The sequence below is a fragment of the Hirundo rustica genome, chromosome 1 (genome assembly GCF_015227805.2).
Source record: "Hirundo rustica isolate bHirRus1 chromosome 1, bHirRus1.pri.v3, whole genome shotgun sequence".
NCBI lineage: Eukaryota > Metazoa > Chordata > Aves > Passeriformes > Hirundinidae > Hirundo > Hirundo rustica.
In genome coordinates, this window is record NC_053450.1 from 51,243,731 (window position 1) to 51,262,839 (window position 19,109).

Below are 19,109 nucleotides of genomic sequence, written 5' to 3' on the forward strand. Positions count from 1 at the left end.
GCACAACACAGAAAGAGGAAGGGGGAGTTTCATCACAGGGCTAAGAGGCAATGGCTAAGGAATCTGGTGCTTTTATTCTCTACCTTTGAAAATCTCTGGAATCATCTAAGGCACAAAAATATTTCCACCTCTAGTGAACACACCTGTCTGCAAGGGGCCCCACTTGGTTGCTTTGTTTGAAATCGAGTAAGAAAAAAACATATTTAAAACTTTTAAAATTCCTAAAAGGCATTTAAAACTTTTGACTATTATCACCTTCAGTAAATGTACACCAGAAACCTACCTTTCCATTGCTACCCAAGTAGAAAAGGAGGTTATCTGGTTCAGCAGTTTTCACATTGAGTGTTAAGGTGTTGTAATTTGTAGATGAAATTTGGGGTTGATAGGCACGAATGCAATCTCTGTCTGCTGATACTGCAACTTTAATCTGGGGGGAAAAGAAGAAAACGGAATCTAAACAAGTCTCAGTGTACACAGCACTCATTTGTGGAGTATGTACTTATCTTCTGACCAACAAATGCAAACCTTCTACTGAGATCCTTCCACACAACCTAAGCTTTGCTACCTGGGTTAGATTTTTGCAATCTTCTAGGTATCACTTTGTAAAAAGGTTCACAATAGAAAAGAATGAAATCTGTCATCATACTCTCACTCAACTGGGAGGTTTGAATCAGTAAATAAACTACTCAAATACCTCAGAAAATAACAATAAATCTTGGGTCAGAAGATCATATATCAGAAAAAATCCATGACATAATATCAGAAAATAAAGACACAGGAATTCAAAATGTTTTAAAACAAAGAAAACCATTTCTAGTCTATACAGAGAGATTTTTATAAAACGAATTAAGAAGGCAGACCATCTGCAATAATTCTGGTTATTTCAAATTTGTAACAGTTTACACAATATTAAAAAATACATTTGTGAATATATGGCAAGTTCAACATTTTAAAGATTAAATAAATCATATTCCTATTGTCATACCTCTAGGACCACTGTTTAGTAAACTGATAAAACATTGATCCAAGCTAAATGCAGCCAAACTTCCAGCAGCTTGGTAGCATAATGACAGAAAATCCATTTTAGCAAGAGAAAAGCTTTAATTCCATTAACTTCATGGAATATACCTGTAGCTACTAAATGCACATAACACACGTGTGTGTATGCATGTGTCTGGACACAGATACATAAAGTTTCTCTTATGTAGTAAAAAACTAAAACAAACTAACAAACAAAAAAACACAAACAAACAAAAAAAAACCAAACAAGCAAAAACCCCAACCAACCAACCAAAAAAAAGAAGTCTAACCCCCACCCCACCGCCCAAACAGAATAAACTCCCCTGAACTGGAAAAAGGGATTTTGCCAACACTTCTATTAACCTCTCCACAAACCTCTGCGGCTTATGACACCTCAGAAAATACCATTCCCTTTTTTGCTGCAGTGGATTCATTAAGCTTCAGTAGACTGTGACAGAGAAGAAATAACCATATAATTAAGAAGATTTGCAGAAGGAACTGAGTGCCTTCTGTTTTTTCTTTAAAAAACCTCCCTAAACCTTGCAATAACATATCCACAATTATGTCAAAGACATACCAAAAATTACTCATTATAAAGTCATTTTCATATTTCTCTCACAGTCTAATGAGATCCGTAGTACAGTTGATTCACTTGTGCTGTCTTTCAGGGAGAAGCAGAGATTTAAAAACAAGAATACTGTCTTAAAGTACTCTGGTGCAAAGAACACATGGACATGACAGGCCACAGATGGCAAATTTATTGATAGCATCAGCACTCTTGACAAAAAGTTTGAAATGGTACTTGATGTTATATGGGGGCACCCCACATCAATCTCTAAATCATCTCAAAAATTAACATCTTGTACTAAAGAGAATAGCAGTGCCATCCCTCAATTTGTCTCTTTCCCATCAAAATCTCTCCTGACTGCTTTCTGACATACTGTGTTTTGTTATTTTTATAGGAAACAGGAGGAAATAGCAGATAAATTACTAGCTAGCTGTTCTGACAAACTCCCAAATGCAATAAGAAACTTGATGCTAAAACCTTAAAATGTACCTACAGCCCTGCTAGTATGATTTTAGCATCAGTCAGTGCTCTTTGGACTTCACTAAGACTCCACAACAACAAACCAGGTAAATTGGAAGCAAATGTTAGGCTCCTTATCTCAAAGAACCTCCCTGCTAAAAGTGAAAAGTCATTTAAGTCTTGGATTATGGAACTTACAGATGCTGCCTGCTTGCGGGCCTGGCTGATAAGTTCTTTAATTTCAGACAGGTTTCTGTTCAGGTTCTCCTCTAGCATTTTCAAAGGTTTGAGTCTATCCAGTAAAAGACTTGCTTGTGCTTCAACTTCTTTAATTTGTTTTTCAGCTGTGAATGCTGTGAAAACATAAAAGAAATGTTGAGGCGGGGTGAAAGCAAAATGTATTACTGTTCATTGCTAAAATACTTAGCCAAGGTAGCCAGTTTGTGATCATTCTGGTTTCAGCAACTTTAAACATCAGTAAGCGATATAAATCCCATATGAATCCTCTAGAGGATGTTTTTTAAAGTTGGCAGATTTATACTGAATTAGGAATAAGCTCTCAGTCCATCAGACTCATATTTAATGCCTGTTAAAACTGCATATTAATACTGCTTCTGCAAGCAGTGACATTTCTACAGAACAAACTTACCAGCTTTTGATGAATCAGTTATGAGTTCACTTGTTTTCCTCAAAGTGTCATTAACTTGGGACAATGTAGAAGATGTATTCATTAGCTTTTGTCTGAACTCCCCAAAGTGACTTAAATCCACCACAGCACTGGTGTTTGCAGATACAGCCAGCTCTTTCACTTCAAGCATGGATTTCCCGGTATCTGAAACAGTTCCAAGGTTAAAAAACATTCAAAACATTCATACATACTCGTGACTAACAAATGCCTGGTTTTCTAAAAGCAGCTACAAACACAGTCAGAATACTAGGAATGCTGTCAGTTACATTCCTGGCACAGTAAGAATTGTATTTTTGTTCCTTTGGGGAACATGATTCTGCCTGTCTCATCAGGAAGTCTGTATGAAGGCATCAGGCTTGCAGTGTTTATGTTTCCTAAATGAGCGTTGGCACCCAGAGACACTGGTCTGAGACTGAAGTTTGGAATCCTATGCAGAGCTGGTGAGGCAGAAGGTCAATTACACCTTGTGGTTTTGGCTACAATTGCCTGTATACTGCATGCACCACTCCCAGTCTCAGCCTTCCCCTCACACCCTCTGCCCACAATAGTGGGAAGATGCTGCAGCTGCCAAAAAAGACCTGAGTTAGACCTCCAAGGATCTTTCTTCACCGCTCTCGGCACAGAGAGCAGTGCCCCCATGAATCTCTGAGCAGAGGGGAAAAAAGAGACAACTTCAAGAAATGTGACAACAAAGCTGAAATCAAACAATGTTAAGCTGTGGGTTGAGAAGAACACTCGTGTGATTTTAATGATTTAATTTTCAGTGTACAGCTTTATGTTAGATAGCATCCTGCAGTTGTTCGTATCCAGTGTAGCAGTATCATCACTACTATTACCTTTTAGCGTGAATTAGGTCTCTGAATTGCAAAATGGGTATTTTAAGGCTTTGGGCTTAGCATTCTAATCCAGATTCACAGCAGAATCAAATAACCCTAGCAAGAGGTTTTTATCAGTGTTTTTCTAACTTAAAACACGTTAATATCGGCAAAGTATTTTGGACCCTCTTGTTCACAACTTCAAAATCATTTTTTCTATTAGTTTCCATGAACCCTAGGTCTTGCCTTTATTCAAAATAATGACTGAAAAGAGAGGAATTCTTTCTTTTTAGAATAGCACAGAAAATAGATTTAATCAATTAAATGAAGTCAGCATTTACAAGAAGAAAACATTAACATGCAGATTGTAAAATTCACAGATTAGTATAAACAATTTTGAAACAAGCCAGAAAAGAAAGTGAAATCTCAGAGTTCCATAAGTAAATTTCTCTGCATGTGGGATTAAATATTCTATAACTTCACTCTCCTTTCATATCAGTCCAATTATATTTCTGTCAGAGCCCCTCTTGATTTACAGTATTGTGAAATGTGAGTCAGACTACAGACCTTATATTATCACCCAATTATGTTTAATGGGTTTACTGAAAAGAATGTAAAATATTTAGGAGACTAAATGAAGTCTCCAATATAGTTTATTGCTAGGTCTCTGCAATCAGATAATGAACAGGGTTTTACTACAATTGTATTAGAGAGTTCTGTAATAAGGAGAATGTCAATATAAATTTCACTTACTGTTAGGCAATGCTCTGAGTGTCAACAGAGAATCATTAAGTTGGTTGCCAATTTTATTAGTACTTTCCTGAATCTTTTCTACCTTTTTCTTCAACCCATTCAATCCAAATAGAAGTCCTGTTGAAAGAAATAATACATGCATAAACAAATACCATACAACCCACACAAAACCAAAGTATTCATTTATCTCATCAATGGAGGTTTTTTCCCAACAGAAAGAACATTTTATAAACAGGAATGCAAAATGAATGCAGTATAAATAGATAAGCTCCTGTGGGCAACTGTTCTGTTCAAAGCTACCCTTTTGGGCCAATTCCACAAGACTGAATGGCTACAAACATGATGAAGAAAAGGCTATAAATTAAAATTATTCCATGATTGTGAACTCTAATAATTTTTATAGTGTTCTTCACATTTTATGTTGTCTAACAAGAGCCAAAGAAGTGATTTTTTTTTATATACTTGTGATCAGTTTGCAGAATCCTCTAATTAGAAATTAAAATATGTAGAATAGAAGGAACAAAAAAAAGGTAATTCTGTCCATCTGAATTGAATAAAATTTATACATATTTGTAAACCACTGGTATTGCAAGACAACACCATTTTACAGTTACAGTTTATCTCTGTGAAACATTCCCTTTCTATCCAATTTTGTCAAAAATTTAACTTAGGGTTTGCTTCTCCTTCACAAAGCCGTTGTTCAAAACGCTTTTGAATTTTCGTGCAGTAGACTTCAATGCCTTACTGGTATCTTTGGAGTAATAAAAAAACCAAAAGTGTTTTTGAATTTATGGAGACAAAGAACTTCAGCTTCTTTTTGTATTTGAATTGCCCAGCAGGAACAAGTAAAAAGGATTAGGATTTAAACATGTCATCTTAAATACCTGTGTCATCCATGACTTATTAAGTAAAATCAAATGAAAGTAATTTTCAAGAATTATGCTTTTTCTTTGTCTAGCAAACAATCTTTAATGATTTAATTTGAAAAGTTTGGAAAAACAGCCATTGTAAGCACTGTTTATAGGTAAATGGGGTACAGTGAAGGCCAAATTTTCAAACATTTACAGAGAAAAAAAATATTCTTACCCAAAAAATGAAAATACTATGAAAATCCATAAAATATTAATCTTAACTGCATGAAAAAATGTACATAGTCATAGATACATATTTACTTTAGCTTATGCTCATTAAAAAAACCCACAAAACCAACCAAAAAAATACCAAAAAAACCACCACAAACTATACAAAAAAGCAGCACAAAACAGAAAATAGAGAAAAGAAATAGTCAGAAATGTGAATTCTATAAAACTCACCATCACTTTTTTTCCTGAGATTTTTAGCATCATTCTCAAATTTGGAGCTAAGCAGTAGAGTTTCTTTTCCCAGAAGACTGAAAGACTCCTCTGGCTAAAAAAACACAGACATCAAGTTGTCAGATATGAAAAACAGAAATTCAATGGAAAACATTTAAGTGTCTGCAGACACATACATTAAGTTATTGAACATTCTTGTAATTTTTGAGATATTCTATTCACTACCTTATTAAGCATCCATTAAAATAATACAAATTGCCATCCTTTATTCAAGAATGTGACATTGAATGTCTTTGTGATTTAGTAATTAAAAAAAGACTACTATGAAACAAAACCTACAAAATATTAGTTTCAATACTACTACTGATTCAGTGTTGTCTTTTGGAAATTCTAATTCCAGCCTAATTCAAAATTTCCAGCAGTGAGCAATTTAAAGTGAGATATTTCAAAATCACAGTCTTAGAAGCCTACTTTTACCTTTGTCCAACTGAAAAAACCTGGGAAAATATCTTGAAGGATTCATGCTTCAGAAAGTTATAGTAACACAGAGTGCTATATAATAATATACAGGCTCACAAAACAATGTCAAATACTTTGATCATTTTCATGTAAATGCATCATCACACATTTGCTTCTGCAGGTGCAATAATCTCTTTGACAAAGAGATGTGAGTGGGGAAATAGAATTGTAGGAAACTGTTAAGATAGGTTGGGAACTGGACTGGTCTTTCGACTCTACTGTTTCAGCAACAATCTCATAATCTTTGAAGGCAGAAGGATGGTAGATGAGACACAAACATACATCTGTTATGAAATGTCCTCTACTAAGCAAAGTAACTGTGGTTAGAAATGCCCAGATAGAAATGGAAGAGGGATAGGTCAAATAAGGAGATTGTTGAGTAATTCCAAAGGTGGAAGGGAACACTAGTGGTTTGTTCTACGGGAGTACACGTCACATGCCTGATATGAACCTTCATAGAATCAAGTCCAGTCCAGCTAAACATGTATTAGGAATTAAAAAGCAAACAAAACAAAGGGAAAATGGTACTGTGGAAGAGAGAAAGCAAGGTAAACAGAACTTGAAGTATGGTGTCATTATTGCCTTGGAGTAGGGATCCAGGATACAGCGCATACTAGCTGGTAGGACTGGCTGCCATCAAGGACATGCCTCCATCAAGAAGACTCAAGTTTTCATCAAGTGCAGAAGCAATTAGAACAAGTATTCCTAAATGAGAAAGGGGAAGACAAACTAAAATACTTATTCTGATACTTACTAAATCCAAGGGGCCATTCACAACTCTAGATGCATCATCTGCCAAACTCTCTGTTCTTTCGATCACACTTTTAACGCTGGAGTGAGTGTAGATCGCAGCAGTTGCATTCAGAGTCACGCTTCTTACTCTAGAAAGGTCACTGCATAGACAATTAACAAGCAATTCTGTTCTCAATCAAGCACTGAGTTAAATGTCTTCAATTACAACATGCTTATCTTTCCAGAATACATGATGCACTCTGAAAAAAATGAGCACACCTTGCCCAATGCTGCATAAGGGGCTTTCAATTCATTATTTTGAACTGAAAGAACCAGTTAAAAGGTTTTCAATTACGGACCTTTTTTCTATTTTGTTAGTTGCTGTTCTGTTTTGTTCCATTCCATCTTCTTTTTTTTTTGTTCCCTTTTATGTTAATTTTTTCAATTTATAAAGACCCTTAGAACAAACAAATTGTATTGCCTAAACAGAACAGAAACAAGCCTCTATCTGAAACTAAAAAACTAAGTACAGATACAGGAACTAGGAGGAAATTATAAGCATCTGAAACCTAATCTATATTAAGTTTTGCTTTATTGAATTTATCTTGCTGTGGTGAAGTAAAGAATTGCTTAATGTTACTCCAAGCAAAAATTTCTGTTTTCAAAACATGGACAGGGAATTTGTTTAGCGAGTTAGGCCCCCACCTATTTAGATTTAATCTGGCACTAATGTAAATTTCATCATTTCGTAATTCTTGAGTTTATCACCTCTCTAGTGCATCTGCAAGTCTTTGGAACTGGGTGGCATGTTCCTCAGCTCGGTATACCAAGTCAAGCACTCCTCTCACAGACATCTGCATCACCAGCTCGTCCACGTGGTGTCGCAGTTTGGTGCTCCACAGGACCAACCCATCCTGGTGAACTTCCACGTTCTGGGGAAAAAAAAAAAAGTTACCCTTTTGTTTGTTTGTTTTTTTCACTAGCAATATGAACTTGAGAGTCTTTAAGAGGATGTTAAAACTTGAGGACTTACAAATGTAGAGTTCTTTACATCTAGGGCAAGAGCAGCAGCAGCATTCAGTAGGACCTTCCCTTCTTTAATGAGTGTGGTTGAGACTTCTTCACCTTCCTTTATTTTTAGCTTTTTGTCCTACAGCATAAATCAAGTGTTTTACAGCAGGACGATAAACCAGCAATTATTGATGAGATCACATAAAACATAATATTGTGGTTTTCAAACAGGGGTCTGGTTTCCTTTAAATTTTTAAGGTATCATACATATTAAAACATTTAAAAATGTTTAAAAACATCAAATGTCAGCTTTTAAACACCATCACATACTTGATATTTCTTATGCATCAACACTGACTGTCCAGTCTTACATTTAACTCTGCCAGGTTGCTGGAGATGAGAGGAAACAAGCGATGGGTCTCATTGATGTTAGTGAGCGCCTCGTTCACCAGGTGCTGGGCATCCTGCAGGCTGCTGCTCTGCTTCGATAAGAACTGACTTGCATGCGCTTTTAGTTCAGCAAGCTCCTGCTGGGGTTTGAGATACTCTTTCTGAACCTGGGTCAACAACTTTTCTGCAGCTCTGAAGAAGGAGAGGGAATCAGAAATTAAGGAAACAGCAAAGGAGAAACTTAGGCATGGATTTCTTAAGGAGAAAATGGTGTCATGCGAAATTAATTTATATGTAGCTTCCTACTAAAGTCTGCCGTTTTTTTCTCGAATCGCATACATACACACGGGAGTTTAGTTATTCATCTCACCACACAAAATTATGACTGTCCGGGGAGAGGACAGTAATACAGTTCATAAACTTTGCATGTGATGACTAGAGGGGAAAGGAGTGAGCATGAATCACATTTGTTTGGACTTAATTTGGGACATGCCCCCTCCATATCAAAATCCCTGTGAAACTTTCCTCTGGGAGTGCTCTATATCCTAACTGTAGTGATTCATCTTTTGAATGTAGGATCAAAACATCATTTACAAGGATTGGCACTGAAAAAGAAACAAGTAACCAGAACTGAAAGACATATACCCAAGAGTCCAGAAAAGTTTACATATCAAATAAAAATAAATAGTGTCATTAAAATGAACACTGAAATGAACAATCTCTGCACTTGTATTTTTAATCAGCAACAGGGATTATCTGGCAAATATTAAATTCTCTCAAATCTGTCAGTTGTTAACTGCTTCAGCTGTTCTATTTGGGAATATTTGCATCTCCATTTGAACACCTTCCAGAACTGAAGGAACAGAAATTAAAATTATCCTGAAAGTCTATTCCTTTGTTTCTCTTCATTTCAGCACATATGCTGAACATTACAACCCGTGAAATGGTATTTTTACATAAATGTTTTCCTTGTTAATTTGAGTGCATATCACATAGATCTTTAGCCAAAGCGAAAGAAACCTAGTTTATTTCACAGTTACATCCAGCAAAATGCATTCCACCTTTCTTACTGAACAGCAGATGTGCATTTGCATGTATTTCCTAAACCTAAAAATTCAGAGTCCTTTCGATCAGAAGCCACAGCCTTAAAAAAAGTTACAAGATCTAAAGTATTTTACAAGTCAATAGTGACTTGTGTTTCAGCATAGAGTAAAAAGGTTATATTCCAAATTGCCTGGGATTTCATGGCAAATGTATGGAGACCTCAGTTACAAATGTTGCCTAAAGTACATTATCACAAACAGTCCACTGTGAGTCATGTAGCAATACCTACTCCCTAAAATACAGACTAGCAAGATGCTTATTTAAATAATTTTTGAATTTACAGCTGCATTGCTTTAGAAATTCTGCAGAGCAAACAACCTTATAGAACTTATTAATCCTCTTCTTCAATCTGTCAAAGGACCCTTATCAGAGAGCTTTCAGAAATTTCAACAGACTATAATTGAAAAAGTTAATTTGCAAACACCTTCTATAACAGCTCAAAAGCTGTTGATGTTGAAAGTCAGAACATCCTTTTACTATGGAACAACACATTAGGAGACATATTTGAGGTTCCTAATAAGAATAAATGGTACATTTCTGGTCCATTTGCATTTCTGTATAGTTTCCATACAATTCTATATTAAGCAGAATAGTCTGCTGAACAAAATGAGACATGCTGCCAACACAAGCACTCTATCCTGCTTATCCAAAGCACCTAATTAAAAAAAGTCAGATTTTCAGAAATAGTCTATTCTGGTCTAAATCCTTGTCCCTTGAAGCCAATGTCAACATTCCTACAGGTTTTGGTGTGCTATGGCATTAGTTAGTATTTCTGAAAGTAGAACCAAAAATTTGCTGACTTTTGGAACAGTAATTTTTTATCTTGCCAAGTCTGGCAATAAGCACTAATAATGACTATAAAAGCCATTTCAAAATAGCCTTCAGCTGGGGAAAAATCAAGACAACAGCATACAATCCTAAGCAATGGCTCAGAATGCTTAAAAAAAATGCCTTGGATTTATTTGCAGACCTTTGTGTTACATATTCCAGTGACAAACAATTGTCATCTCCTTCAGCAGGCCTGACACGTCCTGGGCTTGCAACCGGCAAGAGACTGTTTTCAGCCAAAATCAACACAGAGATGTGTACTAGGGTCAGATCTAAAAGAATCTGAAATCAGTGAGTCTTTTGACTTATTGCAAGGGAATTTTGTATCACATCCAAGTTAACAGGCTTTACTATTGATTTTACAGACTTCTAAAAGACTTTATTATTGATTTGCATCACATAGGATGACCAAGTATCACCAACGCATGTAACTCCAAAAAAAAAGGTTCACATAGCTCCACCTGTGTTATCACACTGCCACTTATGGCAAAATGTTTCTCCAGGTTATCTCTTAAAAAAAGCAGTGTTCCATGGCAGACATATATGAAATAAAGTTTTTGGTAGAACAGGCTTACCTTAGGGCCGTGGTAGCATTATGGTGCTGTTGAAAAAAATCCTTCTTGCGCAATGCATCCAAAAGGGCAGAAATATCATCCTGCAGGCTCTGAGATGTAGCATTTGACAGTGGCAGATCCAGGCCCAGTGTTTCATTTAGTGAGAAAGCAACTTCAGCGAGTACTGAGTAGGAGAGTAAACAATTTAGTCATAATATTAAAAAAAAAAAAAAAAAGAAGAATATATTTGAATCCCCCATGCAAACTGTAACATTTTCCGTATAAACATGACTCCAACAGTTTCAAGGACATACACTTACTAAATTTTGTAACAAAATGGAAGAATCTTAAAAACAGGATACCTTTGATGGTTGTATGTACTGTATCAATAAAGCCAGTCAGTTCTTGACTTTTCTTCCTGGTTTTCTGAGTCATTGTGTCAAGTTGCTGAGCTTTTTTCAAAAATCTAGTTGTCTAGAATAAAATCAGAGATGATGTTTGACAGTTCTCCTAAAACACTGATTAATTCCTGACACTTGTGTATAGTTTTTATGCTTATTTTCCTAATATTAAGAATATTTTAATTTAAGGAAACAACTTTTTTATACTTTTTTATAAGGTAGATCTAACTGGTTTACGAATCTCTGATGCTTCCATGCTTACAGATGCCTTAATTTTGTTTAAAGTTGCAGACTCTCAAATCAGAGTTATCAATTATTTCCATAATCAGTAAGCTCATAATTAGCAAAGCTATTTCTTTAACTAAGTAAATATTATATGATATTTTTGGTACAACTAATGTTTGTTAAGAAAATCACTGTTCTGGATATATCAAAAATGAATGCAATACATGAACAACACTCAGCGGAAGCACCTGGTTAGATTCTCTATACATAGTCAGAAAATTCTAAGAACATGTGGTCAGCAAATGAGATCTAACAGCTGAAGTACTATGGTCTATTTCCTACCTACAAGTATTCTTCTGTTAAGACTGGATAAAGAATGCAAATGTTGTCTGCTTTTCCTGTGAGACTTTAACAGATTTATTTCTCCTGAGATCATTTTAAACGCAATACTACTGGTACCAAGGACTTTTCAGTGAATACTCTGCTATGACATAGCTTTTAATAAGCTCTACATATTAAAACCAATGAGAAGAAAGTAACTCACTCTTAAGTTTTAGGACATTAAATGGTCACAGTACAAAAAACACTTTAACAGAAACCACTTAAATCTCCAGTACAATGCCATAGGCCACTGCAGTTTGCAGAAGATTTCCACAAAGCAATTAACTCCCCTTTTTGGGAGGACTGCAGCATGGACTGAATTCTGTCACTAAACTCTATAGATTTGAAATAATTTCTGAACAAGTCTCTGTCATTACACTATTATGCTATGAAATCTCAAATAATTTCTCCACATTGGCTGAGAATAAAGAAGCCAGTACCTACCTCTTCATGCAAGTGATCAATTCCTCCTGATAAATTCAGAAGATTTTCTTTTGCTGTATCTAATGAGTAAGCTGGATCTTCTTTAGGAACTATGGACCTCTATAAGAAATGAGAAGTAACAGCTCACTGTATTTTGAGGACTTGGTTGTGGGTCCAGAAAGGGGGAAGAAAATAACTATGCACACTATTTAGATTATTTGTATGTTTGAAAGGACTGATTTTCAAAGCATATAAGATGACATAAAGTAATTACATCCATGCAGTTCATGCAACACAGTGTACCATTTCTTTAAATAAGCAAGAATCCAGCCATGTTGTATTTTTAATTGAGTAAAAAGGAATGCAGTTCTGCATTCCTGATTCTCAATTTCACCACAGTCTGAGCTCCCCAAATAAATGACTTTGAGGACTTCCTAGACCCTTCAAATTACGTATTTCATCCAGTCCCATAGCTGCAACCATTTCAGCAGCTGGCCCTGTCAGAACCGCTGCACTGTGTATCTGTGAGGACAACCCAGGAGATCAGCAGTCCTGTAGGTCCCTTAGTCAATGAGAAAGAATAATAGGCTGCCCTTGCCTTCAAGGTTACCTCAAACCTGCTGCATACAGCAATAAATAGGTCACTGCACCCAAGTCTATAATATTTGGAACAGTCAACGCTTGCAACAGAATACCACTTCTCTAAAGATGCAAGGAAACTTAGGGCATCTCTTACAGAGGAGCAAGTCTAGGAAAGGTTATTTTTAGATTTCAGATGTTTCAGAGCCAATCATTGTAAATACCATAATAGCTTATATATATATACACACTATACATGCAGATATAAGTCAACTCCAAATTTTTAAAAAAGTAGCACACAAGAATATCCAACAGCCTTGTGTCAAATGGAAATTTCAAAGTCTTTTCCTCAGTATGAAAAGCAAGTGAAAGAGAAAGCTAAAGCGCTTGAGCCTTAAAGCCCAGCAAGTTTCTTTAAAAGCCTAGCTCAAAGAAGCAGGACAGGACAGCAACCAAGCTTAGGTGTATCAGGAGGAGTAAAGCAGGAGGCTTTAACTAGAAAAACAGAACTACTGAAGTCTTCTGATGGACTCGAGGTGCAGAAGCAGTGAGGAGTGGACAATCTGATCTGATAACATCGTCATTACCAAAGGACCCACACAAAGGTACAGAAAAGGGGAAGTACTTGAGTTCCTGAGCTACCAGCATGACACAGACACGGGGGATCTGTAATTCACAGAAATAACCTTGGGGGTTTTCTGGCCTCCAGCCATAGCTTCTTTGGTACAAGGCAAAAGACAAGGTAATCTTTAATATCCAGAAAAAGGGGAGCACCTACTTCCAAACAGAAAAATTATAAGACTATCAATTTACCCCCACAATTAAGTGGTTTAAAAAACACCGTGGCCCAACAGAAATGAAATTTCATGAGTCACAAAAAGTTTTACATCACTTTAAGCACCCCACTTTCAAGAAAGTGACATCTGGCTTTGATTTAATTTTAATACTGAAAAAATTTATACACTAAAACTTAAAAGTAGGAAATGGGTAGAAGCTCACCTAAGTAGTTAAAGTGAACTTCCTACAGACTTACTAAAGTCAAGAAAGTTAAACTTACTTAAGAAGTAAGTAGAAACTTAAACTGCCCTTATTTTTACATAAGATTTGACTTTTCTTTGCAATAAAGTGCTCAATAAAAACGACACATGAATAATGTTTCCAAGTAGAAGATGATGGTGCTACACAAACACAAACTAATTATAGAAAGCAAATTAATTGTATCCTTGAAGTATTACAAGAGTTCAATACACTTATGTCTAAGGACGTAAAGGAAAGGAAGCATAACTGAAGCTTTCAAACTAACAGGTTAGCAATTAAAATTAAAGGGTAGGAGGAGTACCTCTGCTGAAGCATAAACATGTAATTTAATCAAGTTTGCCATCAATTTTTTTAATTATTAACATTTTGAAGTACACTGATTGGAACTCATTCTGCCTTATATCTTATATGGATGAAATTACAATTCAGAATTTTAATTTGCTGAATTTGGCAGCACAAAGAGATTATTTTGATTTTCTTGTGATATGGTAAAATACAAAGAAGATAGCTTTGTTTCTGATTCAGAGCTTGTCTGCTTGAATATGGCTGAGAAGATACTTGCCAATAAATGTGCTTAATTTTAGTAGTCATGAAGCAGGGAGGATCCTGTTTATCTCTGGTTTTGTGCAGAGGCCACATGAACCTATTCCTCAGCAACAATAAATGACCTTCTAGAACCCCAAAAAGTGGTATTTCATGCTTTGTTTAAGTGGGGGAGGAACTGAAGGGAAGTTTTTCCCAGGCAGTCTCTAAGTGTCCAACACCAAAACATTTCACGTGACTTTAGTGTCCTGAGATGGAGGATAAAACACTTGGGACTGCCACACAACCAAAAAGAAAGCAAACTGCTGCACCCCAAGCATCCTTGCTAATGGAAAAGCAGCCTACCACACCAGGGAAGGACCCAGGGTACTCTAGGGAAACAGCCTCTAGATCTATGCCTTGGCAGCTCTTTAGCAAAGGGACCAAAAAGGGAGAAGACCTAGCCTGCTGTTTCTATTTCACCACTGAAAGTTAATCCCCTTGCTGGCCGGACTTAAGAATGCACATAATCTACGTGAAGCACATGCATACAGCAAGTTAAAAAATCCAATTGCTGATTCAAAAATATCCCTTTACTTAAATGCCAGTGCAGCAAATGAAAAGAAGCTAATATAGGCAGCCAAATAGCAATCTCTCCACAGCAAACATAATGATCTTAATCTGGTATAATTTATACATATTCAAGCCATGAACTTCAGGAGGCCTTCTGTCAAATTACTAGCACCTGTGGGTGGCTGCAAGTATTTCTTTAAAAGTGTGACTGAATATTTCTGCTGTTTGTGTGTTCATTTTACCCTCAGATGTTGTGTTGCATTCTCCAACTCTGACAATATCCCATAGGGCAGACGGTCAATACCAGTGAGGTTCACTGAAAGCACGGCCTCGTTGAGATTATCCAAACTGTTTAACAGAACTCCTGTGCAGTTGTCATCACAAGCTAAATAAACAATTTTAAGGAAGCAGTATTAGTATTAAAATAAAAACAAAAAATACTTCACTTTTGATTTAGACAGTATGTGCCTTCATCATTTCACTTAAGGGTGATAAAGTATAATAACTCTGAATATACACATTTATAGTCTTGCCTTTTTCTTCTTCCTCAAGAGTGAACTTATTCCAGACACACTCTCATTAGGTGAACACACCTTAGAGCCCTACTGGTTCTGCTAACGCTTGAGCTGCTTGCTGTATTATAAGCTTATTGAGTGTATATAGCTATTTTGCAAAAATCCATGTTGAAGCCACTCAGCCAAACAGGTTTGGCACACAGGAAATTCAAGCCTACAGTCCTGTAATTCCATTTATTTCTCAGATTTTTTTTTTTTCTTTATACAAAATAAAACCAGAGTTCTAAATCCCGTTTCATTATAGAAGCAGATTGCTGTACTAGATGTGTCTTTCTGCTACCTACATTCTCATAAAGAATTACAAGAGTAATTATTGGGGGAATATGAGTTATTATTGGTGGAGAATGCCTATAAACCCGGGATAAATCCAGAAGAGGAATTACAGCAACCTCATATCCAAAGGGCCAATGACATAGGAATTCAAGACTTTACAATAAATATTATAGAGTCAGCAAAAGTCTTAATGTTATCTTTCCTTAAATTTGTTTGTAACAAGCTATTTTAATGATCAACTGCTTGGCTGATGTTATGATTTCTACTGCAGTTTCCTCTGTGTTCACAGAATGGTTGAGGTTGGATGAGACCTCCAGAGAATACCGTCTCCAAACCTCTCTGTTTTACAGAAATAATAAGTTGTTAGGGTTTCTTTCCTTCACAGAAAGAACAAGGCCTGACATCATAAACCCACCCAAGGAATAACCATGTGCACATAAATATCACTGGAGTGTACCACAGCCCCTTGGGAAAGTAAACAATTTAAAAAGCACCTACACACACACTCGTCTTCCACCAGGAGATGCCTCGGCTCACACTCCTCACAGAGCTGTCCCGTTACCCCCGGCTTACAGAGGCACTGCCCAGTGGCAGGGTCGCAATTCCCGTGAACAGAACCGCCCGGATTGCACTGGCACAGACGGCAGCTGCCCCCAGGGAGCTCAGGGTCACCGTAATAGCCAGGGGAGCACCTACAGGCAGGAATGGCACACTGAACATCGCGGGATATTCATCCTGACATCAGATTTACTGATAGCTTGGGTTTTTTATGAATAGTTCAGCAGTAACTAGCAAAACACTCCAAGTCCCTGGGCACTCATTTATACATTTATTTATGAACACTGAGTAATCTGAGTACACATACGGCTCATATTAACCACACTGTCCTTGGGAGTTGGGAATGAATGGGAACATCATGTGTAACTCACCTTTCACAGTACTGTCCTTCATATCCTGGGAGACAAGCATCACAGTGGTAATCCTGAGCACCTTTCAGGACACAAGTGGGACTAAAACTGCAGGAAGGATAAATGAAAGCAAACAACAAGTATGTTTTTTAAGCTTCTGAAAAACCCAGCCTGTGTGGCATTTTGTTTTTCAAAACAGAGTTAACTGTTCCTCTACCAAACAAGCAGATGTATAAATTTCAGACAAAAGACTGTTTGTTCTTCCCCTTGGATTGATCTCATGAAAAGTTCCTGCATTGAGTGGGGATGGCCTGAATATTTGTAAATACAACAGTACTGTTCTCTGAATGAAGAGACTCGCATTTGATGCTAAACAATGTCACAGCAACTTAGTCAACTATCTATAAAAGAGTCTATGTGTCTGTTCTAGTCTTAAGAGAAAAAAATGACTCATTTATCACCTAAATCTTTTTATTTTAAAATTCCATAGTTACCAGTACAGCTCAGAATGCAAGCTCCATTTACTAAATAAAAAGAGGCAGCATTCAAATGTCTAAAAGTTAAGGACACATAACAATAACCAACCCCTATTACAGTGTAGGAGGAGCAGAAGGAGTAGGAGGTTAGACGTACAACACAAGAGATGGGAATGGTAAAATGTACACTGGATTTAGTAAGCTCTGCTTACCTGACAGGGTTGCCTCTGGGACAAGCACAAAGGGAGCAGTCATTGGCAGATCCTGTTACTTTCCCGTAGTAGCCTGGGGCACAAGCGCTGCAGTAATCACCAACTGTGTTATCTCTGCAGTTCTGACACACAAAATTCAGATGGTTTAAAGCAACAACAAAAAACAGGAGTAACTTTATCGACTTTATCAATACATGTGTACAGTTTCCAGCAATGATCTCTACATGTCACTCTCCACTGGTCAGCATCCTCTGAGTAAAAAAATCGTTTATGCAAACAGAGTGCCAGTGTATTTTCTCTTTTGTGAACACCCCTTCAGGCAAGCTGACTTAATTTATTTCCTAAATTTCCATAAAGTCTATATATTTTTGCTACTGTTAATCAATTCAGGTCAGGACATCACAGTACAGTACAAAACAAAAAATCCTTAAAAAAAAAATCAGAACAAAAGAAATAAACAAAGAAAGAGGAAGAATTAAACAGAATACCTGGCTTTTATGTTTCAGCATTTCAGCAAATGCTGAGGACTATCCACAGTTAGGATTCACAGACACAACATTTAATTTGTCGAGAGTACTGATCCATAACCAGTGCTCTTAATATTAAAACACTGAATTGGTATAATCAACACAATTTAACTGACTAGTCCCCCAAGTGTACAAAATACTTTTCTCTTTCATCCCTCTTTTTTATTTTAACCTTTCTTTTTTCTTAATCTGTACTTCATACAGTGTGCATTTTAGAATGGTTGATGAGGTAAACAGTAGCAATGCAATCTCCTATTTTATGGGAGCAGAAGTCAGGTGAAAACCAACTCTCTTGCCTACACCACTCAGCTGGAAATGTCTGAGTAGCAATTTCAAGACACAGATGACTTGCTAACCCTCAAGAAGAAACTAACAGCAAGAATGATGAATTTCACCTCCGGGAAAGACCTATGAATTTTAGCCTTGTAAAAGTGAGAGCCTTAGCTCTTACTCATGAGATACATACTTTTGTACTAACCTGAAAGCCAAAGAATGGCTTAGAAAAGCCTGAAGGACTAAGGAAACTCGCTTAAAAACTAACTTCAAGAATGAATTCAGCAGAAGTCGACTTTGAAATAACCCACTCACCACTGGAAGAAAAAAGCAATTGGGGAAAAAAATACAGAGCAATGCCAGAGAATGAACTTAATATGCTTTATTTGGTTAGCCAAGAATTTGCTGTCCACAGCCTATCAGACCACAAGAGAGGAAAATCTGTTAGTCATATGTGACCCTTCTTTGCAACCTTTGGGATAAAATGAGAAAAGTGACCAAATTAACTTAGCTGAGGCATATCCCTACAATACTGTAGTCTCTGGGCATTAAAAAAAAAAGCCTCACTTAAAGCTGCCCAGAGGATTCTCTTCCTAAGAAAGAATCTACCTTTGATTTAAGTCTGTGGTGTGGTATGGCTTACTGCATCCTTTATTTCTTTTTTTGTGTGCCTAAGCAGACCTTGTCCAGACACCCAAAAAATATAACAGAAAAACAGACAAACTCAACCAATATACAAGTAATATCAAAAGGAAAATTAAAATAATTAATAATTTTGAGCATGTTAGTGACCCAAAACCTTGCTAAATTTACTGAATGGACCTTAAGGGAAACCATGCAGATTTTCCATCTTTCAGAGTTGGCTGGGGCAGGGGGAAAATCACATTTTGTCCAAGAGGTACAGCCATATACTTCTCCTAAAAACTCCTTGGATAGATTACTGCCATTATATGCTCAGGCGAAATCAAT

The 19,109-nt window shown here is 36.6% G+C and overlaps 1 protein-coding gene across 2 annotated transcripts in view; it reads right to left on the reverse strand.

Annotated features, from left to right (window-relative positions):
- Positions 1 to 19,109, reverse strand: part of LAMA1 (laminin subunit alpha 1) — a 99,730-nt gene that overhangs the window by 18,609 nt on the left and 62,012 nt on the right. For both annotated transcript variants that reach the window (XM_040057190.1, XM_040057183.2), the window contains exons 30-45: positions 17,341 to 17,462; positions 16,674 to 16,760; positions 16,243 to 16,436; positions 15,139 to 15,281; positions 12,206 to 12,304; positions 11,117 to 11,228; positions 10,776 to 10,938; positions 8,250 to 8,460; positions 7,901 to 8,017; positions 7,636 to 7,799; positions 6,890 to 7,028; positions 5,617 to 5,710; positions 4,304 to 4,420; positions 2,697 to 2,879; positions 2,246 to 2,400; positions 284 to 427 (exon numbers count right to left, since the gene is read on the reverse strand). In XM_040057190.1, the coding sequence (XP_039913124.1) occupies positions 284 to 427; positions 2,246 to 2,400; positions 2,697 to 2,879; positions 4,304 to 4,420; positions 5,617 to 5,710; positions 6,890 to 7,028; positions 7,636 to 7,799; positions 7,901 to 8,017; positions 8,250 to 8,460; positions 10,776 to 10,938; positions 11,117 to 11,228; positions 12,206 to 12,304; positions 15,139 to 15,281; positions 16,243 to 16,436; positions 16,674 to 16,760; positions 17,341 to 17,462 (2,244 nt within the window). The remainder of the gene's footprint in view (positions 1 to 283; positions 428 to 2,245; positions 2,401 to 2,696; positions 2,880 to 4,303; positions 4,421 to 5,616; positions 5,711 to 6,889; positions 7,029 to 7,635; positions 7,800 to 7,900; positions 8,018 to 8,249; positions 8,461 to 10,775; positions 10,939 to 11,116; positions 11,229 to 12,205; positions 12,305 to 15,138; positions 15,282 to 16,242; positions 16,437 to 16,673; positions 16,761 to 17,340; positions 17,463 to 19,109) is intronic.